Below are 25,866 nucleotides of genomic sequence, written 5' to 3'. Positions count from 1 at the left end.
GTGTCCTTGAGCAAGACACTGAACCCCAAATTACTCCCAGTGAGCAGGCTAGTACCTTGCATGGCAGCTGCCACCATTGGTGGTTGAATGGGTGAATGAGGCCATTGTAAAGTGCTTTGGATAAAAGCACGATATAAGTGCATTCCATTTACCATTGCCATTTATAAAACTCACTTGATTTCAATACCGATAGAACAACTGCTGAATTATCCATGCTATGTAGATCAGCCATTTGCACTGTACCATTTAGAGACAACGCCTTAAACACAATATCTATCCTAATTGCATATGACCCATATTTGAATCTGCATCAATCTCTTCTCTGACTTTGACTGATTGAGTGTCTTATAAGAATCCCTCTAATCCCTCACTTCAGAATGTTTCTGAAAGAATGGAGAGAGGGAGAGAGAGAGAGAGAGAGAGAACAAGAGAGAGAGAGAGAGAACAAGAGAGAGTACAAGAGAGAGAGAGAGAACAAGAGAGAGAGAGAGAGAGAGAACAAGAGAGTACGAGAGAGAGAGAGGGAGAGAGAGAGAGAACAAAAGAGAGAGAGAGAGAACAAGAGAGAGTACAAAACATAAGTGTTTTTGTTTGTTTGTCACAGTTTTGTCATGTTTGTATGCCCAGACACATGGGTTCCAGTTTGTCCACTCTGTTTTTTATGAGGGTTCAAATACTGTATGTAGTATATTAGCCTCTCTGTCTTTGCTGTCATTGTGAGTGTGGTTTACATGCTGGTTCTCTCCCTCTCTCTCTCTCTCTCTCTCTCTCTCTCTCTCTCTCTCTCTGTCTCTCTCTCTCTCTCTCTCTCTCTCTCTCTCTCTCACACACACACACACTCACACACACAGACACACCTTGATTTGATTTCATGCTAATAAAATATTGTATCATGAGCTCCTGTTTGTCTTGAAGGACATGTGAAGGCAAACTAAACTTTAGGGAATTGATTGAAATTAGATCTGGGAAAATAAATGTAGATTTGGTTGAGAAGTTCACTTCTGGCTATGGTTTGGGTTAGAATGTTCAGGCTGTTTCTCTTAACAGTGATAATGTTATGTGATATCTGATAACTGAGTTGGTTTGTTCTAGTGACATATAATAATCACATTGAAGCTCAGTTTGCCATCGTTTAGTTGACATTGTGTTGTGCATTGTCTTATTTTGCCCCTAGAGGCCAGTATTGCACTGGAATGTTTTCCTTGTACGTGGCAGAATGTAAGTACTAGGATTGTGGCATTTTGTATTCAAGATCTCCCAAGTATGGACGTCATAACGCATATATAGTTACAGTAGCCCTACTGTATGCTAGTCTGGTCCAGAACATATAGTGATTGTAGGTATTGTCTTGTAGAATGACTATAACATTTTGGACCGGTTCACATTTTTAGCCCATGATCAGACTGTCACTGAATGCTGAATTGGCTCCATCTGGTGTCTGTCATGTCTTCTCTGGCACAGCATAAATGAAGTGTGGAGATATTTAGGTCTGGCTATGTGAGACTAGTAATGTCTTAATAACGCAGTTGAGTGAATTAGTGAATAGTGAATTGGACCCACAGGATTACTGAGTTACTGTGATTGCACACTGTACTGAATATAGACTAAGTTAAGACTGCTTTCTGATCATTCACTGAAGACTGATTGGCCTGAATCAAAAAAAATGTGGTTGGCCTACAAATTCTGTCTCCTGGAAAGGGGAATTAATTTGTTTGAACATGAAGGCTGTGTATACTCCTGACCCATTTCTTGGGCCTTGTGACTGAAATAAATAAGAATATCTGGTCTCTCTCTCTCTCTCTCTCTCTCTTTCCTGCAGACCTTGAGTAATTATGCGGGTCAGTAAGTCTTGTTATGTTTGTTCTCTGCTTCTCATCTCCTGTCGGGTCGGGCTCTTCCAGTTACAGCCCGTGACTGTGTGCATTCCAACTCTCTTACTGAGCAACAAGCAGTAGTGAACATCAATGCAACCGGACATACTACTGTATGTGTTCTTTGTTGGCCTGTGTAATACTTGCATATTACCAGTTGTTGTCTGACTCTCTGGAGGACACGTAAAGTAACCTCTGTTCCCCTCCGAAAAGCATTTTGTTGTCACTAACCCGGTGACGTCGACCCAGAGCCCTGGTACCTTGTGTGTGAGGGAGAACTCCTGCTCCTCTGTCCCGTGATGTGGCTCTGTGCCCGGGACGCTGGGCTCTTTGCTGGTTCCTCGGAGTGGTGCGTGTGTGTGGGGGGGAATGTCCGCTGGGGGTTGTGGGTAGTGGCTGTGCTCATGTCCGCTCCAGGGCAGACATGCTCAGGGCTCTATGGAGAGGAGAAACCAACAGACCGCCTTCTGTCTTCTCGCTGATTTAGGAGAAACATCAGATGAAGCCACAGTAGATACCAGAACCCACACTGGAACTTAGACTTTTATTTGATTTCTTTGGACCTTTCACAGGTTGTACAAAATATAAGCATCCTTGTATGTGTGTGTGTGCGTGCGTGTGGGACATACACACGCTGGGTATCGATTTGATTCCGATTCACAAGGTTCAGAATCGATTATCACGAATCAATTCGATTCGATTCAATATCGATTCGGTTAGTGTTACTAAAACCTGTTTTTTTTAGCTGTAACCTTAATTACATGACTGCCAAGTTATGCAACACATCAATACTAGGGCTGGGTATCGATACTGATTTCCAAAAATGAATGAATTATCTATTAACTATTCATTCTTTCATTTATTCATTCATTCATTAAATAAAAGATCGATTTTGGGATTCATGAATCGATCCTGAATCATTTGAGCCCTGTTCTGTCTCTGCTGTCATGGGCAACCGTCATATATGGAGGAGACGCTGCTACTGGTACCCTTGAAGAATGTGTAAAATAAACCTATACTGCTGATCCATGACCTTGTGACTGTATACTGAGTTCACCGTTCACCGTGTCTCTGTGTGTAATGTTCTCTGTGGACATGAATAAATTATTAAAATGTGTGTGTGCATGTGTGTGTGCGTGCGTGTTTCCAGCGGAGCGCTTTGGGAAGAAGCTGGACGAGCTGCGCGTGGAGAGGTCGTCCCTGCGGCTGGGCCTGCCCTCCAGACATCCCAGGGTGGCCGGCTTCCTGCAGCGGCTCACGGAGGCAGTGCACAGCGCCCTCCGGAGGGCCGAGCTGAACTGCAGGTCAGTGGCCGGAACACACTGCTCAATGCTGCTCATGTCTGAGCAGGGAAGGAAAGGGTTCACCCCTGTTCACCGCCTCGCCATACATGAGATGATTCCTGCTGCAGTGTTACTACGGCTACTACGAGGGGGGGGGGGGGGGGGGGGGCGTGCATCTGAAATAGCTCTCTGCGACAGGAAGGAAGTCAGGTGGGGCTCAGGCAGTGTGTGTTTCCTGTTTCAGCCTACAGCCGAAAATCACACTGTTGCATTGTTCTGTTCTGCCCCCCCCCCCCACACCCTGTCCTGCCCCTCCCTCCTCCCCCCCAAACCAGACGTGTATCATGTATCGGACTGAAATAATGTTTTTATGCAGACTGCAGAACAGACCTGATTATATTCTACCACAGGCTGAAAAGTTCCTGTTATGAATAAGCGTTAGTTCTCCCAGTGCAGGTCTGCGGGGGGGTCTGTGTGAGTGACGGTCTCTCTCTGTCTATGGGGGCTGGTTCTCAGGGTCGGCCCGGAGGTGGACGGAGCAGGGGAGGGGGCAGACTCAGCCCGACCTCGGCTGCAGAGGAGAGACCGTCTGGTCCAGGAGAAATGCCTGGTGGAGGTGACCTGAGCTCTCCTTACACACACACCATACAGTACAAACGCGCACACACGCACGCACGCACACACACACACACACACACACACTAGGGCTGCACAATTAATCGTGAATTAATCGAAATCGCGATTATGACCTCCGCGATTAACTAATCGCAAAAGGCCGCAATTAATGTGATTAATAATTTTGCTTTGAATTGAGTGTGCTAGGACTACACGGACGAATCACAGGCGCTTATACTGTCTGACCAATCACATGCGTTCCCGCTGAGTGCGCTGTGCGCAGCAATTTCACTGAGAAGACAGATAGCAGTAGGTCAAGACAAGTGTCACAAGAGTACCTGCAGCCGTGAGTAGTGAAAAAATTAGAGAAAACGAGGTCAGTGAGTTAGTAGCAAGAAAGGGATCCACGTCCGTGATTTGGGAGCATTTTGGTTACGAAAAAGATGATGTCGCTCAAGCCCAGCAGGTCATATGCAAACTGTGCAGAGCTAAAGCTATTACTTTTAAATATTTTGTCATAATTTTTTTTTGGGTCATAATCGTGCAGCCATAACACACACACACACACACACACACTTACCGCCGTCACTCTGACTACCTCCCCATTGTAAGAAATGTTGAATGTTTGAGTTGTGTGTGTGGTAAAACATACAAACAAACGTACATACTGTACTACATGATATATCCGATTACCACCACCACTCTGACCAGATGTCCATGGTGTGTGGAATTCCTAAGCGATCTAGATGTTTCTGGGATGGGTGTGTGTGGGGCGCTGAGGTCTCTGTCCCTGGGTGTGTGTGGGTCGCTGAGGCCTCTGTTCCTGGGTGTGTGTGGAGCGCTGAGGCCTCTGTCCCTGGGTGTGTGTGGGGCGCTGAGGTCTCTGTCCCTGGGTGTGTGTGGGGCGCTGAGGTCTCTGTCCCTGGGTGTGTGTGGAGCGCTGAGGCCTCTGTCCCTGGGTGTGTGTGGAGCGCTGAGGCCTCTGTCCCTGGGTGTGTGTGGGTCGCTGAGGCCTCTGTCCCTGGGTGTGTGTGGGTCGCTGAGGCCTCTGTTCCTGGGTGTGTGTGGAGCGCTGAGGCCTCTGTCCCTGGGTGTGTGTGGAGCGCTGAGGCCTCTGTCCCTGGGTGTGTGTGGAGCGCTGAGGCCTCTGTCCCTGGGTGTGTGTGGAGCGCTGAGGCCTCTGTCCCTGGGTGTGTGTGGAGCGCTGAGGCCTCTGTCCCTGGGTGTGCAGGAGGAGATGCGGCAGCTGCAGGTCAGACTGGAGGAGCTGCAGGAGCGCCGGCGCAGCCTGGAGCAGCAGCTCCTGCAGGAGGAGCAGGGGCAGGAGCAGCAGGCGGAGGAGGAGGAGGAGGCAGAGGGCTCCGCTCTGCGCAGCTGCAGCCCCGCCCAGCTACGGGACCTGAGCCGAACCCTGGAGGACCTGCTCCCCTGTCAGAGCCGTACCCAGATGTGCGTCTCGCCCCCGCCCGCCCTCCTCAGGTGGGCGCCAGCTGCTGTCGGTCCACTTAGGACCCGCTCCCTATTGTCCTCTCCGGTTCATGGCTGCAGTACACATAGTCACCACACGGGGCTGCTGGAGAGCCATCGAGAGAAGACGGGAGTAAAGAGCTGTTGGTTCAGAACTACAGGAGTCATAGGAGGGTCTTTATAGGAAGGTCTTTATTTGTCTTGAATCAAGCTACTTCTGAATGGATGGATTGGTTGGGTTCAGCTGGTATTGGAGGATTATCATAGATCTCATCTCAGAGGCACCTAGCTTCACCCCACACTCCATTCATCTGCCGTCAAGCACTGACATTTAAAATAAATCACACCTTTTTTCCTGATAGGAAATCAGGATTGAGTCAGAATATCGTGTTCTTCCCAAATGTCAAACTAAAGAATGAGGGCTGCAGTGAGGAAAGAGGATGGAGAGAATCTGTGCCATTTTTTTATATTTGACAAGGTTTATACTTGACAGGGTTCATATTTGACAGGGTTTATATCTGACAGGGTTTATAGGACTTTTTTGGCACCCAGGCGCTTTTTTTAACAGTTTGGTGGAATCTAAATTTAATTATTTGAATTATCCTGGAACTAGTGTCAAGTCAGTTATTTTCCCCCTACTTTTTCCATTTTCCACCCTCAAACCTCTTCACTTTCACCTGCTTGAACCTGTTTTGAATTTTTATTATTTTTCTCTGATGCAAATGAATCCCTGCCTTCAGAGCGTCTGAAGTTAATGGTTTCTGAGCGGGCGTTATGGAAAGCCCTTTCCTGGTCACGCTGGTTAGAGATGTAAATTGTATTTATCGCCATCTCAATGCCACGACCCGCCATCTTTGGGATAATTTGATATCTGACACTTTTACGCCCCGCATGGAGAGCCGCGCCAAAAACCTCTGATTGAAATTGGGGTCTGAGATTGAAGATTGGAGTTTTAGATGTGCATTTTCTGAATAGGACTATGGGCGCTGTTGTCATTAGTAGGGCTGCAAAACTCTGGGAATACTCACAAACAAATTAATGGGAATTAGCAGGAATAACCTGGAAATTTATGGGAATTAACAGGAATATGTGAGAAGAGGAAAGATCCGCACACTGATTTCTCCCGGTCCACTTTTTTTGAGAATATCGCAACGTTTCGACCCTTAGGTCTTCATCAGGCAACTTCAAAGCTTTGAATGACAGGTAGCAGGTATATATAGGCTGAGAGCCTGTGACATCACATCTGACATGTGCCAGTCAATTAGGCTAAAAGGTGCAGTTAGAGGCTGCGCATATATAAACACATAATAATGACATTATGAATAGCCTATATAGGCCTACATCCATCTAGATACAGATACAAAAAATAGATACAAAAAAGATAATAGGGACTTATCACAGTGCAATGAATAGGCCTACAACAATGTAGGCTACACCGTTTGGAGAGTGAACGCACCAAACACCAGTTCACAGAAATGGCTTAAGTCAAACTCCTCATTAAGTCTCTTAGGTGACATGGTATTGAGTTTATAAATCCAAAAGGTCTCACGCTGGAGGAGTTTTCTCTCTAAGACCCCGTTTACACCTTGCATTAAAATGTGTCTCCTATAGAGATTGTATCTAGATAATGATTTAGCCTGATTACATTTACACCTGGCATGCGTTTCGATTACCTTCAACCCGATCCGTTTGAGATCCGATCGACTCTGTCCAGCTGACAATCGAACGTCACATCCTGTTTGTTCTTCAATATTTTCGTCTGACTAAATTGAGAGTAGACACTTTTGTCTCGTCTGGACTCCAACCTTACCAGGATCCATTTTAATGCTTTCTTGCTAGCTGCCATGGAAGCCTGCTCCTTGCTTGTCTGGAACCGGCGCGTTCCAACGGCTACGTATTTCCGCCCACGTTGTTGATATGTGGATTAAAAACGCATTTCCATTTACACTTCTATTAAATGTGGTCGAAATGCGTCCCTGACCACCTCCGGAGGTGGTTTGGCCGATCGGATCGCAATCCGTCCTCAAAACGTTTTGGGCGCATTTACACCTGTATTTTCATGTGGTTTAGCACGATCAGATTGCAATCTGATCACCAAAAACGCATTTTAATGCCAGGTGTAAACGGGGTCTAAGTCTCCCCCCCTACGTGGCTTCTCTACCTTCTCCACTCCTAAGATCCACTCCACTCCTACTCCAAGATCCAGCACCTGGCCTACTAAGGTTGGATGTGCGCACAGCTCTTTTGCCTTTTTGTCAATTAACAGGAATAAACTGGACACTTATGGGAATAAATTATGTTTTCCAGTTCCAGTTTATTCCCATTCATTCCTGTTAATTCCCGTGGGAGATTTGCAACCCGAGTTGTAAGTGGGGTTGTTGAATCCACTGTAGGCTACCGATTCTGCAGTTCCCATTATGATCAATATGTGGCTCTCTGTTCTCATATCAGTTGGAAATGACCTTGGCCGCGTTTCCCGATAAAGAATCTTCTTAAGGAACCCTTCTTAAGCAACCCTTTGTATGGGAGTTAAGAAGTACTTTGGAGTTAAGTGCTTCTTAACTCGTTCAGGAAACCCGGCCCTTAGCTCTCTGTCATCAGAACGAAGCAGTTCCTACATGCCCTTGGTAGAAGACAGACCAGTTAATCAGACGCAGCGTCCAGTGAAAACCCCTCGTAGCGGCTCCGCAGGTCCGCCGTTAGTCTGTGAGGGATGAGGTGTGAGAGCCAAGCGCTTTGCTGTTGGTAACAGGATATTCAGACAAACCCTCCCCTGTCTCTACTGCATCCACTCCCGGTGTCGAGTATGATGCCCACCAGGCGGCCGTGACGATGTTGAGTATGATGCCCAGCAGGCGGCCGTGACGGTGTTGGTCTCGTGGCGGGCAGAGGCGTGATGGCTGGGATGCGAGCCGGCCTGGTCTGTCCTGTCCTGTCCCCGGGGGTCCTGTCCTGTCCCCGGGGGTCCTGTCCTGTCCCCAGCGGTCCTGTCCTGTCCCCGGGGGTCCTGTCCTGTCCCCGGGGGTCCTGTCCACGGCGGTCCTGTCCTGTCCCCGGGGGTCCTGTCCTGTCCCCGGTGGTCCTGTCCTGTCCACGGCGGTCCAGTCCTGTCCCCGGGGGTCCTATCCTGTCCCCGGGGGTCCTGTCCTGTCCCCGGGGGTCCTGTCCGTGCGCTGGGGGGAGCGGGGAGGATTTCACGCTCCATTTTTATTTCATGTATTTCCCAGCGAGGATCTCGCACTGTACACCACTGTGATCTCGCACTGTAAACCACTGTAAATGATCTGATCTCTATGTATGATGTGCTCTGTGTCCCCATGGGGGTGGAAAAATTATGCCACCATTACTCTCTATTACATGGGAACATTATTAACCTCATTAACCTGCTATCTAACGTACGGACCATTAGCTGCTGGTAGAACATGTGGAACAATGTGAGGTGGTTCCATGCGGTTCCACTGACCTGGTAGAACATGTGAACCGGTGTGAGGTGGTCTCATGCGGTTCCACTGAGCTGTTAGAACATGTGAAGCGGTGTGAGGTGGTCTCATGCGGTTCCACTGAGCTGTTTCTTCCCTCCCTCCTCCTCTCTCGTTGCAGACTCCAGGAGCAGAACCAGGCGCTGAGTCTGTCCATCAGGGAGACCACCGCCAAAGTAAGCCCCCCCCCCCACCCTGCCCTCTGCCTAACCTTAAACCTCACCCTGTCCCCCTCCCAACCCCTCCCCTCCCCCTGCCCTGCCCCTGCCTAACCCTACAACGCTGCTGTGCGAATGCTGTTTCACTGCTTTATGAATAGTGAATGAACACAAAAATATGCAATGACATCCGACTCCAGGGTATTCAGTACTGTACGTGTGCTGGTCCGATGATAGTGGGGATGTGTGTGTGTGTGTGTGTGTGCGTGCGTGTGTGTGTGACCTGGCTGTGTTGGTGGGGGAAGGCTGGGGGTTGGGGGGGCAGTGTCACCTTGACAGCTCGGTGAGCTTCTCACACACACACACACACACACACACACACACACACACACACACACACACTTATTCTCAGTGTCTCATGCTCACTCTCAGCCTCCCCGTCTCGTGGGGCGTTCTGGATATATTAGACAGCCTGGAGCTGTTTGAGCATCAGAAGATTGCCACTTTAGCCCCCATGGCCTCAGGCTATCTCACTGTGTGTGTGTGTGTGTGTGTGTGTGTGTGTGTGTGTGTGTGTGTGTGTGTGTGTGTGTGCATGCATGAGAACGTGTGTGTTGTATGTGTCTACATGTCTCTGTTCGTGTCGCTGCATCTCTGCGTGTAGGACTTAGCATGTAATGTGTGTGTGTGATTATATTGCTATGGGTTAATGCATGGCTGCACATGTGCCACTGTACCTCTGTGTGTGTGTGTGTGTGTGTGTGTGTGTGTTTCTGGTATCAGAAGGATCTTTCTTGTCAAAAGGGTGGTTTTTCCTCATATTGATCCACAGGCAGAGATCTGTCAGAGCTGAGAGAGAGAGAGAGGGAGAGGGAGAGAAGGAGAGGGAGAGAGAGAGAGAGAGGGAGGGAGAGGGAGGGAGGGAGAGAGAAGGAGGGAGGGAGAGAGAGAGAGGGAAGGAGAGATGGGAGGGACGGAGGGAGAGAGAGAGAGGGAGAGGGAGGGAGGGAGGGAGGGAGGGAGGGAGGGGGTTGGCGTGGTAAAGGAGAAGAGAGGAACCAATGTCACACTGCCCTCCAGAGCGATGGCGTGCCTGGCTGGGGCTCAGGAATGTACGCTTCTCAAGAAAAGACGGCGCTTTTCAGAAGCTGTGCTGCACTTTGTGGTGGAGACGGATGCTTAAGTGGTCGTTAGCAAAGTTTGTTCACATATTTACTTTGAAGGCGTGGTTTGTAGTTAATTTGAGGCAGGCACAGAGAATATGGATGTGTTTCAAAGCCTATTCTCTATTTGAGTATAAAGAAAACCCATTGAGACGTGTGCTTCTCTAGGAGACTCCCCATGTTTAGCAGCCCATTGAAAGCAAAGCAGAGATCTGAAGGTTAGGCTTCAAAAATGCTCTTTGAAGGTTGAGAGGGCAGAGCGGGGTGGGGTGTGGGGGGTTGGGGGGTTGGGGGGGTGTGGGGGTGGGGTGGTGGGGGGCTGGGTTGATAGTTCAGATTGTGTCTGAGGCTCCCGGGGATCTGACCCCCCCCCCCCCCCACACACACACACACAGAAACACACACACACACACACAGAAACACACACACACACATACACACACACACACACACACACACAGAAACACACACAGAAACACACACACACACACACACACCCATAGTACCACCGCCTCCTCACCTCCTAATGGCATCTTTCATGGAGATTTCACATTTCCCTGTCTCAGCACACGTATGGAGAGCTTCTCTCTCTCTGTAAAGGCTGCAGGACAAGACAACACATTAGCATTCATATGCTCTGGTGTGTAGCATTCATATGCTCTGGTGTGTAGCATTCATATGCTCTGGTGTGTAGCATTCATATGCTCTGGTGTGTAGCATTCATATGCTCTGGTGTGTAGCATTCATATGCTCTGGTGTGTAGCATTCATATGCTCTGGTGTGTACACAAGGAAAGGGCAGAGATGGCCGTCATGAAGTATGATAAGAGAGTGAGAGACAAAATGAAAATGAAAGGGGGCATTTTTGAAAGCTTGCAGAGACCTGACTGTCCTCTCCTCCCCTCTCCTCCTCTCCCCTCCTCCCCTTTACTTTCCTCTCCTCTCCTATCCTCTCCTCTCTCCTTTTCTCCTCCCCTCCACTCCTCTCCTCTCCTCCTCTCCCCAGGTGGTAATGAGTCAGAGGCTGGGCGCTAGCCTCCGCAGGAAAGTCAGCGAGACCGAGACTCAGCTTCTGGCGCTCCACGAAGCCAAGCTGGCCGCCATTGCAGGTGACCCCCCCTTCCCCTGTTTCCACCAACGCATCGTATTCCGTTGGTCATTGGTTCGCCTCATTTAGTTAACATTACCCGCACTGCAAGTAAACGTGTGTTTTTGTGTGTGTGTGCGCGTGTACGTGTGTGTGCGTGTGTGGACACAGGTAACGACTTCAGCAGCGCCAAGGAGCTGAAGGTCGAGATCCGGACGGCGTGCGTGGAGAGGGACCGTCTGGAGGGGCTGGCCGCCAGGCTGCAGCGCCTGAGCGCCGGGAACAGCCAGGATCTGGCCAGGACCAAGCAGCAGCAGCAGCGGCTGAGACTGGAGCTGGCGCAGGGGGAGGCGCTGCACGGTGAGCCCCAGAGCGGGTCGGAGCTACGGGGTGGGTGGGGGGTGCCTGGTTGGCTCGGAGCTGGGGGTGGTGGTGGGCCTGGTTGGGTCGGAGCTGGGGGGGGAGGGGGGGGGGTGGTGGGCCTGGTTGGGTCGGAGCTGGGGGGGGGGGGGTGCCTGGTTGGGTCGGAGCTGGGGGGGTGCCTGGTTGGGTCGGAGCTGGGGGGGTCTGGTTGGGGAGCTCGGCTGAGGCACCCTGAGGTGGATAAGGGGGGGTGGTTAACTTTGTGAGACCATCCTGATTTTGCGAGCTTACATTCTGTTTCTCTCGCAAAGCCAGTCTGGATATTCTCTCCATTAGAGATCCGTTTGTACCAGATCAGAAAACGATCTGGCCAATCAGCGTGTCTCTGAGTAAAATTGAAATACAGACAGCTACGCTGGGCGGGTTTAGGTGTGACGACAGCGAGGAGCGGTTGAAGTTAGCACGTGATAGACAGTGATAGACAGACGGTTCATCCAATCACCTGCCATGTATTTTTTAAAGTACCCTTTTCCAAACAGTTTCCAACAGAAAGTTCCAAGACGGTATTGCGAAGCAAACCATCTGGTGCGTAAGTTGGGGGGCGGGGGCGGCGTTACTTCCTGTATTCAGTCGTTGGTTCAGCCGCCCCGGCCAGAAACGGTCTTGTCACTTGATGGTACACAGGCATGTTTAGACGAGTGGTATTTTCAAACGGTGCCCGTCCCCGAGTCTACCTTGGAAACATCCACTGGGGCGTGGTGAAGCCTACAGGCACTGAGAAGAATACAAAAGAAAGGGTCTCTTTGAAAAATAAATTATCTTGTCGCTGTTGCCTCGACGCCGCCGAGGGCCGTCATCAATTAAAGAGGAATTTATTTTCCAAACGAAGGAGAAACGGAGATGTGCTGTCGACTGCCGCTGACCGTCAGATGAGTCGTCAGCGGAAGTGAGCTTCAGATGATGTAAAGTGTCCAATTACCTCTGTGGTAGAACCAGCGTTTCCGCTGGTAAGGTTTTGCCGTGGCGCACCGCCATGGCAAGATCCTTGCTGCCACACCAAACATTTGATACAAAAAACAATAATACAAAAAATTAGGTTATATATATAAATGTCTTAAAATAATCATCCTAAATTTTCTAAATATTTCTGCCTAAATGCACTTTCAAAACCACTGTCGCGTCCACATTAGGACTATTTATTTTCAATAAGACTATTAAGAGCCTATAGGCCACGCGCTCTGTGCCGCTCCATGCTGCTCCTTTCTGCTCCTTTCTGAGGTGATCGGAAGACTCGGCCCGTGAAGGGATTTTTTCTTCAGTGAGCGGCATGAGGTTACAACGAAAGATAGGTAGGCGCTTGCTGCTCAAATACTACCATAGTGTTAACCAGTGTTTGAATTGGGCCAAACACTGGTGCTGGCATCTAGGCCTACTCCTCAAAATGCCTAGTCTACTGTCTAAAATACATTTATGTTAGTAATGCCGACAGCTCCTGCCCATCTCAAGCACGTTGGTAAAGCCTTTGGTTTTATAATTCCCTGATGACAACTAGCGGATCCTATAACCTAATATATCAATACAATTTTCCAGATGGACATATGACGATTTTTGAAGAGGAAGGGAGAGGAGAATGATGAGACCAGTCAGGTAGGCTAGGTTATTGCCGGCTAGACATGATTCACATCAGGGGGATTAGCTACCTGTAGGCTAACGGTTATGCCCGCTTTCAGGGACCAGTGCCTCATGCAGTTGTCTGATCGGACAAGTAAAAAATTAATATGAAAAATTGGCCTTGTGTTGCTAACGTTACGTAACGTTATCTGAAAATAGTTTGAGCCGAAGCGGAGCCTGCTCCATTTGAGCTACGTGCTGCTGTCTGTCTGTCCGTCAGTCAGCCCTTCAAGCGAGCGTTGTCAAGCAGACATACACCACAAGCGTGAGTAGGTTCTGCAACTGCAGCTTCAGGTTCTGCGAGTCAGGCACAGCTCTGCCTGATGGATTGTGCGAACGTCTTTTTGGCTGGCTGAACTAACACTAGCTTGCGTTAATGTTCCTCCAGCCACCTAAAAAGTGGCAATCAAAATAACAGAAAAAGTATTATTTAGGCATGTTTATAGACTAGCTTACCTTTTTAACAAAATCTACAGCTGCTGTTATAATGGTAACCTACAATACATCTGATTAAAATATGTCTATAAACCATATGATTTATGAAGTGATCCCGTCCAGTTACATGTAATTAATTACATTTTAAGCTCTATGACTTCACCAGCCTTATGAGATAAGTTAGGCCATCTTTATAGGCCTACTCTTCAGTTAATTGTTTTTTTTAGGCAGAGGCAGGGATTGTGGTAGGAGAGGACAGGACTGTGGCACAGGCACAGAGTGGAGGCACAGGTGAGAGAAGAGAGAGAGGTTGTTGAGAGGAGCGCAAGAGAGGAGAGAGGAGAAGGAAGGGGACAGGAGAGAGGAACAAGGGAGGAAGAAGGGCGGTCTCCGATCCCCCGCTTTTGAAATTGGACTCTTTTTTTTTTCACACATGTTACGGCCCTCCAGTGGCTCGGGGTGGGACCGCACATGACCTCAGTGAATTATGAAAAGGACAAACCAATGGAGTCGGAGACAGCAGCTTCTTAGAGTTATAGGGCTTTTATTTAGCCAACAAAAGGGCACGTGGGCCAAGCACATAGGCAACGTAGGCCTTACATATAACAAGACATGTTGGGTGAGAGAGTTAGCTAAATGGTGAATGCAAAACAACAAACATAACAAAAACCACCACCTAACAGGCTTCGGAGCCCCAATAAGTACAAGGGTGCATTCACCTCCCTAATTATGTCTTACAGTTCTACGTGTGCAAATGATATATGTAAAACCCAGGGTTATTGTAACTATTTCCTACTATAACTCTCCCACCCCACTGTCATACTAATTAAACAAACATATTAAACAATGCTACATTTGCCCCACGTTGGACAAAGTGCATGTTACAAACAGTGAGTGACAACAAAGTATAACCAGTGACAGAAATGTGTGTGGAAAAACATATACAAAACCAGGTAGTAGGAGGCTTGCCAGACCTCCTGAACTAACAAACAACTGAACCTATATACACAGGGGAATACAGGTTTGATTGGTTGATTGGTGACAGCTGGTGCTGCTGATTATACTGCAGGTTGTCAGCAGACATCCAGGAGTCACTCCAGAATCTCACTCAGAGGGATCACATGACATATGAGGGAGACAAAAGGACAGTATGAGACAATGACCAGTAGGGGGAGACAGACAACCAACAACATACTCATATATATATCTATATATATATAGATATATATATATATATAATAAAGAATAAAGAATATCTGGGTTTTCACCCCTACTATCTGCTACCAGCCGTAACAACACACCACCACACCAAGAGATCAGTTCCACAGGAAACACTGGGTAGGACAGCCCCACAACAGCGCAGTGAGTGGGTGCGTGTGTGTGTGCATGTGTGTGTGTGTGTGTGTGGGTGTATTCGCTGGCCTAGCACACTTTCTCAATAGGGGTGGGAGTGTGTGTGTGTGTGTATGGGGGGGGGTTGCTACTTTAGAACGGCGCTTTTCTGGGGCTTCTGATGGTTCGGTCTCCTGGCGATAGCATTGGCAGAGAGATAAATGGGTTTTGACATCAGCAGCTGCAGTGCTGATCTGGTCAGTCCATCCGTCACAGGCTGATTACTAAAGAAGGTCATCTCTGTGTGAGGCTGGAAACCGCAGGAGATGAAAGGAGAGGAGAGGAGGGAGGGAGCATTGAAGTGACAAACCCAGGATGGAGCAGTGAGGAGAGGAGGGGGCAGCGTTGAGGTGACAAGCCCAGGATGGAGCAGTGAGGAGAGCACATGTGGGCGGGGCCGGGTGGGGGTGCAGCATTGAAGTGACAAGGCCGGAACGGAGCAGCGAGGAGATGGTCCTGAAGCCTGGCATTGCCACCTCCAGGCTCCATGATCTAACACTCTTACTATCTCATTTGCTGAATCCATCAAAGCCTGTCTTTGCAGTCATCCTCGGCGTCTGTGCTTTGTCTGCCGGACATGCTGTATAACCATTGTCACTAGGGGGCACCATATCATCAGAACAGTTTTGGGGATTTGCCGTCATTTTTTGGTGGCTGCATGGCAGCAAATGTATATCATCATCAGGCATTCAGGCATGCTTGCTTGGCCTCTGTGTATTCCAATCGCTTTGAAGCATATGGTAAATGCTGTTTCTTATATTGAAGCATATGGTAAATGCTGTTCCTAATATTGAAGCATATGGTAAATGCTGTTCCTAATATATTTGTACATTGTGTGCGTTTAGTCAGCTCTGGGAAGCAACTATGCTTCCCGCCGTAGCATTCAAGATCAGTTTATTCTCCATGTACAGGTATATGGTTCACACATACTAGGAATGTGACGAGGGTTAAGGCGTGCGCTGTTGTAGACGAGGACAGGGTGCAGGATGGGACAGGACAGGACAGTGCAAAACTGTAAAAAATAACAGTGCAACAAAATGCAGTGCAATGTACAAATTATGATATACAGTTAAAAGTAAATTAAAAATAAAGGGGGAGGCACAATTACAGTATGTGTACTATATACAGAATGGGGTGTGGTGAGTGTATGGACAGTATGTGTGCAGATTGTAGTGTGGTGGGTGAGCGGTGTTATGTACAGTGAGTGCAGTGTGTGTGCGTGTGTGTGTGTGTGCCGTTAACCTATGCGGAACAATCAGGGGTCGTGTGCAAGTGGTGCAGGGGGTATGGAGTCAGAGTCAAGCCAAGCATTCCCTGTAGAAAAGTCAGTGGTGGTTCCTCCCTGTAGAACCTCCTCCTCCGCTCAGTGGTGGTTCCTCTCTGCCCCCAGAGATGGAGCGTCTCAGCTCAGTGCCCTCAACAGACCTCATGCCTGGGGGAGAAAAGCAGCATGGATCTAATGGCTGCCACCAACATGGGACCAGCATGGTTAATATGACACACTCACCTCCCCCACAAACAAAGGCCCTGGAATCAGGTGGGCTCGCGTCATTGTGTGGGAGAGAGACAGGGAGTTAATGATTGGTTGGGCGTCGCGTTAAAGTGCACAAAGTGGGAGAGCACAATGCAGCAGGCGTGATACCACAATGGCTGTCTTGACACGGAGCTGGGGTCTCATTAAAGTGTCGTTTCGCCGGGTAATAGCAGGCTGGCACACACCAGCTGGAAACTGATCGCCCCACCGCAAGCATATCACCATTCCTTTAACGGGGGGGGGGGGGATGGACTGTCAAGTTCAAAGCCAGGACGGTCGTTTTTCCAGCCGTAACTTACAGCGTATCACCACTGGAATAACGTTTAGTTTTACGACAAGGAGACCGCCGCACGGCGCGTGAAGAGGATTATTGTCCTGTCGACAGCTCCAGCTTTGGCTGCTCACAGTTTAAATGTGTTGTAGGCCTAGCTGGTAAGAACATGGTCAATGGTACAGTAAATGGACTGCACTTATGTAGCGCGTTTATCGAAAGCGCTTCACAACAGCCTCTCATTCGCCCATTCACACAAATTCACACACCGATGGCGGCAGCAACCATGCAAACCTGCTCAGTGGGAGCAATTTGGGGTTCAGTGTCTTTGCCCAAGGACACTTCGACATGTGGAGGAGCCAGGATTCGAACCGCCGACCCTACGATCATTGGACTCTCTACCTCCTGAGCCACCGCCGCCCCTCGAACAGTGTGCAGAGCTCAATCTCCACCAAGACGAGAGCTCAAGAAATATCCAGCTGACGGCGAATGTTATCTATGTGTGTAGCCACATGCAGTCCACAGGCCTCGCTGGGTTAGGAAAGAAAGCTTGCAGACACCGAGGGATGTTCTCGGCTCGGGAGACACAGGACAGTAAATGGCCTCCAGCACGAGCGCTGGTGAAATCCTCCTCCTATAAGGACTTTTAATTCCCCGCCGAAGGCCCCCCATTCGGCCCCTCAGAGAGATCTCCATGGAGATTAAATTCACAAATAAAGAATTTAAAGAGATGAAAGAGCAGTGTAAATGGCCTCCAGGAGTCAGCAGACACTAGGAGATCCCATGCCTTCATTGTCCCCCATCCGATGAAATCGAGGGGGTGGGGTGATAATTTGACCCTTTTGTGCATGTGTGGGGAACAATTAAAGTGGGTGTGTAGGTACATTTGCCACAATTCATTTTCCCCATTGACACACATTTTTCTTTGTACATTAAAAACAAAACTATGCTTGGTGTCTCAGTATGTAGTATAGTCTGCTACTCAGGAGTCCGTCTACCTTCAGAGCTTGAGGTGCTTGAGGGGTTTAGTAGCTCTTTTGGCGCTTGTTCTTAGACCCTGTAGAATGCATGGAGCAGATCCACTATGGCGCAGTAACACTATACGGACAGCAGAGGGAGGCACAGACCATGTTTTGAGAACATGCATGGCCTTAAAAAAAAAAAACGATGTTGTTTTCATTACATATTGTTTGTCCTACAACATAAAACTTAAATTGCTTGAGGTTCTTTCTATATTAAAGGACACATCAAATGCAAATTTTCAACAATTTAAAATAAGTCTTTGGGGTCCCCAATACATGTCTTTGAGTATTTTACCAGAAAATACCACTTGGATTGAGTGTTATACCAAGCCCAATATGCCTATTTTGAGCTGCGCTCCAAACCGCCAGGATTGAGTTTTTTTTCCCCTATGCAAATGAGCTTCCCCTCCTCCACGCCCACTCCATGATGTCATTCCATTGTGAACGAAAGCGTGAGAGAGTGTAGCTACGATACTGAAACAGTTTTGTGGTGCAATCATAGTTTGCCAGAGCATGGCGAATGTTACACGGGTTACACAAACACAATATCATTCAACATCGAATCCTTACATTTACTTTCACATTTGCTGTCTAACAGCAGTCCAACGATTGCAGCTAGCCATCGGACCTCAGGCAACTGCAGTCGACAGGCTAAAGAACGAGGACTGTTGACGACGCTATGCTACTAAAATGATCAATATCTAACAAAACATAACGTTAGCTGGCTAGTCTTGACAATCTCCACTTAAATTCCATTGTTCTCTCTCCCCGACTTGACGGTTAGCCTAGCTAGCTCGATACCAGGCTAACGTTATACCATTCGACTCCAAACAATGAAAGCTGGCCGAGGGGAATCCAATGATATCCACATCTAAACATTTGATCAATTCTACTGACTACTAGATCAACGATAAGCCTACCAATGTCTTTCACTAACGTTACATGCATCTGGGGTGAGGCTAACGTGTAGTTGTTAGCTAGCTAGTGTTAGGACTAGGCTATAGCCTAGACAAAGAGAAACAGCACAATTACTTACACTTCCTGCATGATTTACGCGGACAGTAGGTATAGCTTTATCATCCAGTTTGAGATGACTTGAAAATCCTGCGTTGTACTGACCCAGGTTGACAAAGCAATCTGGCAGAAAATGGTGAGCACAGACCAACAGCCTTTTAGAAACTTGAGCGGGTACGTTGCCTTCAAAAATAAACTTAATCCACTCAGCTCTTCTGTCCACTGAGGTTGGAAGACGATGTAGCGATTTATGCTGGTTATTACACCCAAGAACAGAGCATTTAAGGTACGCAGACATTATGTTAGGTTGCGAGGCCAGCAACACTGCGAACCTTTAAAGCCAGGTGAGGCAGGTAGGCGGAGATATTCAAACGAGGGCGGGATTATTATAATGAGTCTATGCTTCCGACGTCAGAAGCATAGATCGAATTAAGTTGCCTGCTGGGAGCTGGGTTTTCTGCATTTCGCCACCCACAACAAAATGAATGGATTGTCTTACCTGATCGTTTGTGTGTTAGTAGCGCCATCAGAGACTCAAATGTATATGTAAAAACACTGAAAAAGGGAGTTTTGCATTTGCTGTGTCCTTTAACTATTTGAATCACTGATATTTTAATTCACTACTTACTTTCGAATAAATGCTTACACTTTAGACGAAAAACATTTGATGGGCATATATGCCATCTGTAGATAATTATAAGCTAGAAAAACCCACTCCACTTACACATTCAACAACGACCACATGCATCGTTGGTGGGGGACGACAGGTTCACTGCATGGATATTATACCATACTGTGTGTGGATCTGTCCATTTTGTTGGATCTCAAATGTTGATGGCAGTTTTCATACTTTCCTATCTTGTGTAGCAGCAATTATAATGTACATGTATTAGTACATTACACATGGCCATATAGTGTACTATACCCATGGGATAATATAATACTAATTAATCTACTACTCCGTCATGCTACATACAGTACAAATAGCCAGCCTTCAGCTACCCTTTTCAGGCTTTTGACTGAATATGGAGAGAGCATGTTGTTTGCTGTGCTTGGATCTCCGCGTCCCCTCCCCCCTCCTACGCCCACAGTCACCCCCAGTGTCACCTCTGTTCTGTGGTGCATGCTGGGATAGGTGTTCATCGTCTGCGTCTCAGCAGGCTTCGGGCTGTTCCTCTGTGCGCTAGCCCAAGTGTCACATCAAAACACCGTGATCTAATCTCATTTGATCTGATATAATTAAACTAAGCCAATTTTAAATGAATGGGTTCTAGGTGGCGAGGCAGAGGACAGGCGGTTTACTCGTGACACTCTCTCTTTCAGGGTACTTTGTTTCGGGGTTTGACGATGCATGGAGGGAATGACTAATTTCTCAGTGATTGAGAGTAGTTAGGAGGTAAAGTGTGGAAGTTGTGTAAGGGCGTCTCCTGTTTTCGTTTCGTCTATAAGGTCATGGTGGGTTTTATCTTCACGTGGTTCGTAGTGCGCTGCAGATGTATCCTTAAATTCATTCTGTTGACTTCAGTACAGAAATAAAGCTGTGTTCATAGTAGATCTTTAGACCCCAGCATTTAAACCACTCCCCTCTGGACATGGATCTTACGTGTGTTCACGGCCCATTATCACGTCTGAACTCCCATCTCGCATCTGGGAAGGCTGATTGTCATATTAGTCCTCATGTCAGTCAAATGCAGCAGCACTAATGCACGCTGACCAGACCCCAGCGCTAGTAATCAATCCTAACAACGGGAGCACCTCCACACACGCCTGACTGAATGGACCTCTCTGTGGAGGAGAGGCCAGCTCGGCTACTGCTGTCGCTGGGTTCTTCGTTTTGAGTGGAAAATGCTTTCGCCTTCTGGTAGCTGGAGTTCTCTAAAGGATGTGGGTAAAATTAGACGAGAGGTAAGTGGAGCAGAGGAGTGCAGGTGATGTGTGGGGGGGGGGTTGTGGAGTGCTTTTAGGACAGGGCTTTTGGGTGAACACTCCTCTACCCGGATTCAATCATCAGAGAGGGCTCGATTATCGCCTGTAGCAAGGCAACTTCAGCATTCCCATTTATAAAACATTCCCTGGTGTGACGTTTTATGTGGAACATGACAGGGCCTTCCCTCTCACTAGTCAGGGCGAATATAGCTTATGGTAACAGCTGTGTGATTTCACAGTACAGTATTGAAAATCATTTCAAGTGAGCGTGCATTATTTGTTTGCGTTTCCCCACTTCTGTGTCAAATGATTTCTTGCGCTGTGCATTATTATTGCATTATCCTTGCAATACACCATGCAGCGTTAGCTGAAATCTAAACAGTTAGCCACGCCGTTGTGTGAGTCCTGAACTGTAACCTGTCATGCTTTTTTGAGTCTCTGTCATCGGCCTCCTGGTCTCCTTCTCCCCCTACTTGGGATGGGCTGCTATTGGGTGGACTGCTGTTGGGCTGGTAAGCTGCTATTGGGTGGACTGCTATTGGGCTGCTGAGCTGCTATTGGGCTACTATTGGTTGGGCTGGTGGGTTGCTATTGCACCATATCACTGGGACTGTCACTGTGACTACACCGTACATTACATGTGACGAATAAAAGGAATCTTGAATCTTGATTCTATTGGGCTGCTTTTGGGCAGCTATTGGGCCTGTGGTCTGTTATTGGGTTTGTGGTCTGTTATTGGACATATGGTCTCCTATTGGGCCTGTGGTCTGTTATTGGGTTTGTGGTCTGTTATTGGACATATGGTCTCCTATTGGGCCTGTGGTCTGTTATTGGGTTTGTGGTCTGTTATTGGACATATGGTCTCCTATTGGGCCTGTGGTCTGTTATTGGGTCTGTGGTCTGTTATTGGACATATGGTCTCCTATTGGCCTGTGGTCTGTTATTGGGTCTGTGGTCTGTTATTGGACATATGGTCTCCTATTGGGCCTGTCGTCTGTTATTGGGCCTGTGGTCTGCTGTACAAGTCAAGCTCCACTATCAGGCAACTATAGCAGTATATTGACTGAATGAGCCTTACAGTAGGTGTCTAAATGTGTCTCCGCTCCCATCATGCTGAGACAGCCAATCCCAGGCTGAGAGACATTAACCACAGTCAGTGGCGTCAACTCAATCACAAAGACGACTGCGTCCACATAAGGAGTTTTCCTCCCGCGATGCGTGGTCTTTGCAGATGCCGGGGGGAGGGGGGGTTATTGTTACAATGAAGGGATCACTGCATTAATCACTTTCAATTAGAAAGCTGCATAAATGCCCCTGAACGCACCAGCGAGCCGAAGCACCTTGCACTCGTTAAAGCCCTCACGCTGTCATTAAAACACATTAGGGCTTCATCATCATGAATTATGCCTTCCTACCATGTTGGTGAATTATGCCTGCTCGGGTTCATCACCATACGCCGCACGGATCGGAATCTCGACTCTATCACTTACTTGAGGCCTCTGGTTAACCCCCGTATCTAATGTCATTAGTGCTCTAACACAGTAATGAATTAGCATTTTGACCTCTGGAGGAAATCTGCTTTTCCCATTGGAGGGCGTCAGCGACGCTTGGCGCTTGTTTATCACGGCAGTTTTGAGTTTTATCACGACCTCCCTGGCAGCAGTGGGGACCAGAGACGGGACGCTGACGAGCTGAAGTGAGTTCGCTTCAGGCCAGAGAGGAAATGGGGCTCGTGAATTAGCAAAGCATAGATTTCTGAGTGGCATTGTGTGATATGCCGCCAAATGAGCGTGTCTCTTCTTCATAAGCTTCTTAATGCAGATTTTATTCACATGACCTGCCAACAGCAACACCCACCCACTGCCTTACAGGAAGTAGCTATTTCACCCAACGTCCTGGTCTTTTTCTCAGTACAGGAAGTGCCCTGCTGTGTCTTGTCCTGTTGCTACAGTGCGTTATTTGAGCGCCGTTACTAGAATATCAGATCTTAATATGGGTCGACTCAACAGTTGGTGGAGGTGGTTTGAAATTCACAATTATCATCGTCATGAACTCCCCCATTTCCTTGTTAGTGGCCTAGGCAACCAAATACTGATGCTGATAGATGGGGATTTTGTCCATCATACAGTACTACAGTAGGCTATACTGTACATTGAGCTGTGTGTATTTTCAACCCCCATCTTCCCTACTCCTTGATTTGAGATGTTTGATTTGAGATGTTTGATTTGAGAAAGATCAGCGGAGGAGGAGGAGGAGGAGCTCGGCCAAGTCGGATCCAGCGCTTTGCCGTCTGTTCTGTTCCACAGACGACGAGACCCAACGCCGCCGTCATGTATTATTCAGTGGATATCGTACTGCACGCCGTTTTTTACACAGGCAGCCTCAGATACATGAGCTGTGGTCGACACACACACATGCACACGCACACACACACACACACAATCTACTAGACACGCAATATCAACCCCACAGGAATCTCATACGCGTCTGACAAATGCATTTAGGTATTTTGAGGTGACACGCACACATACACTGTACACCCCCCCCCCCATCTGCATGCTAGCGTGTGTGTCCACCTTCACATACTTACACATTCAAGTGATTCTACTAAACTAAACACATTTTTCTGGTCCCTTCTCCCCCCCCCTTCTCTCTCTCTGGTCCTACACTCGTCTGCTGGAGCCAGCGCTGTCTGATAGCCACCACTGGAGACAATCGTGAAAATTAGATTAAAAGCCCAGTGTGATTCTCGTTTCAATCAGCGGACCCAATTAGGTTATTTTTTCCCCTCTGTGAATGAGAATGAGTGCGAGAGAGAGAGAGTGATTGAGTGATTTGTGTGTCGCTGTGTGAAGCTGTGCTAGCGTGCCATGTGTGTCTGTTTCCGCGATGCGTGCTGTGAGTGTGCGTCTGTAGCTTAACGGGCCTTGATTGCGGAGGACTGAGATTGCACCGCTGCTGGGTTTCACGTTCATTTGGCCAGCTGTGTGTGTGTGTATGTGCGTGTGTGTGTGTGTGTCTGCAGGGGCCCATCTCTCCCATATCTCATGTTTCATACATGAGCTAATTAACACCACTCAATTTCCCCTCCCCTGTACGGGGAGAGGGGGCTCACCCAGCCCATGTCTAGGACCTGAGGCGGAGTTCTCTGGTTTTGTGGAGGAGTAGGAGACGGCTCCCAGAGAGAGGGTAGCGCCTCACCAGACACCCCCCGCACCCCTCCCAGCCGAACCCCCACACATCCCCTACAGTCAATCCAGCCTCGTAAAGATACTTTTACCGTGAGGTCATTCTCCTCTTCCCCCTCTGGCCGATTCTAATCTTCCACCCACTCAGACCCTTCTAACGTCCAGAAAAGTGGCGTCTGCGCCGCAAAAAGTGCTTTGGCGTTTCTCGGCTTCGCTGGCAGCACAGATGATGATGATGGCCGCCCTTTGCTCAGTGCAGTCTTTCTCTCTGCTGTCTGGTTAATTACTCGGGCATGGATGCGATGATTGGTTGCTAGGCGACCTTGCCGTGGATGAGATAAGTGAATAGAGGGGGTTAAATGAAGTGTGAGTAAGCGCGTTCTTCCCCTCTCTCTCCCCGCAGAACGCAGCCTGAAAGAGAACGCCGCCAAGTATATTGAACTCCTGGAGGACCGGCTGCACAGGTAAGAAGATGGCTGTATGCTCTCTATCTCTCTCTCTCTCCCCCTCTCTCTCTCTCTGCCTCTCCCCTTGTCTCCCTCTCTCTCTCCCACACACACTCACTCTTTTTCTCCCTCTCTCACACATTCATTCTCTCTCTCTCCCTCCCCTTCTCTCACACACACACTCTTTCTGTCCCTCTCTCTTTTTTTCTCTCACACACTCTTTCTCTCTCTGCCTCTCTTTCTCTCTCTCTCTCTCTCTCTCTCTCTCTCTCACAGACACACACACACACACACACTCTTTCTCTCCTTCTCTCTCTCTCTCTCTCTCTCTCTCCCCCCCCCTCTCTCTTTTTCTCTCTCTCCCCCCGTCCCCCACACCTCTCTCTGGTCTTTTCTCAGCTCTCCCTCTCTGTCCTTCCCTCTCTCTCGTCTCTCCCTCCCTCCCTCCCTCCCTCCCTCTCTCACTCAATTATTCTCTCTCCTCTTCCCTCGCCCCTGCCACTGAGTCTCCTGTCTCTCTCTCTCTGATATACACCTATATCAATTGAGGGCAAAGTCTCATGGGTGTTGGGGGGAGGGTGGGGCGGTCTTTTGAAGTGGTGGGAGGGAGCAGGCTGGGAGCAGGCACCCCCGGGGGGGGAAGGGAGGAGGAGGAGGAGGAGAGCAGGCACCCCCGGGGGGGGAAGGGAGGAGGAGGAGGAGGAGGAGAGCAGGCACCCCCGGGAGGGGAAGGGAGGAGGAGGAGGAGAGCAGGCACCCCCGGGGGGAGAAGGGAGGAGGAGAGCAGGCACCCCCGGGGGGAGAAGGGAGGAGGAGGAGGAGAGCAGGCACCCCCGGGAGGGGAAGGGAGGAGGAGGAGGAGGAGGACGGAGGAGAGCAGGCTGAGAGTCCATGTTCTGCCTGTCCATCCCCCTTCAGAGCAGCTCCCGCTCGCTCAGAGCCCCTCTGCCGCTGATCCAGAGTTTCCAGAGGTTCTGTGAGCCGCCGTCCCTCGTGGGGTAGATGGGCGGTCTGTCTGGCAGCCCGCCAAGGCTCAGTGTCCCCTGGTTGTCCTGTCCTGGCGGGGAAGCAGTCCCACCTGGTTGTCCTGTCCTGGGGGGGGAGCAGTCCCCTGCAGTCCCACCTGGTTGTCCTGTCCTGGGGGGGGGAGCAGTCCCCTGCAGTCCCACCTGGTTGTCCTGTCCTGGCGGGGGAGCAGTCCCCTGCAGTCCCACCTGGTTGTCCTGTCCTGGCGGGGGAGCAGTCCCTTGCAGCCCCACCGGCTACCAGGCAGCAACCACCCCCAAATCCATTAAAGCATCCCTTGCTGTTTAACTGACAGATGGCAGTGTATGTGTGTTAGAGATGCGGATATATCCGCGGATATGCGGGTGGATTTGTCAGTTATATTCGTATTTAATAACTACTATAATTATATATATTATATTATAAAGACTGTGAGAAAGTGCGAGACCTGCCAGCAGCTCACTCAAGTACCCTCGA

General features: G+C 48.9%; 1 protein-coding gene across 1 annotated transcript in view; it reads left to right on the top strand.

Moving 5' to 3' along the window:
• disc1 (DISC1 scaffold protein) overlaps positions 1-25,866 on the top strand; it is a gene marked incomplete at both ends in the record, with an annotated part of 50,906 nt that overhangs the window by 9,862 nt on the left and 15,178 nt on the right. The window contains 8 exons of the mRNA XM_084453232.1: positions 3,022-3,175; positions 3,671-3,770; positions 5,001-5,089; positions 5,120-5,248; positions 8,837-8,891; positions 11,042-11,144; positions 11,294-11,482; positions 24,342-24,402. Of these exons, the coding sequence (XP_084309358.1) occupies positions 3,022-3,175; positions 3,671-3,770; positions 5,001-5,089; positions 5,120-5,248; positions 8,837-8,891; positions 11,042-11,144; positions 11,294-11,482; positions 24,342-24,402 (880 nt within the window). The remainder of the gene's footprint in view (positions 1-3,021; positions 3,176-3,670; positions 3,771-5,000; positions 5,090-5,119; positions 5,249-8,836; positions 8,892-11,041; positions 11,145-11,293; positions 11,483-24,341; positions 24,403-25,866) is intronic.

The sequence above is a fragment of the Borostomias antarcticus genome, assembly GCF_949987555.1.
Source record: "Borostomias antarcticus genome assembly, chromosome: 2".
Lineage (NCBI taxonomy): Eukaryota > Metazoa > Chordata > Actinopteri > Stomiiformes > Stomiidae > Borostomias > Borostomias antarcticus.
This window is presented reverse-complemented; position numbering and strand designations above follow the sequence as displayed.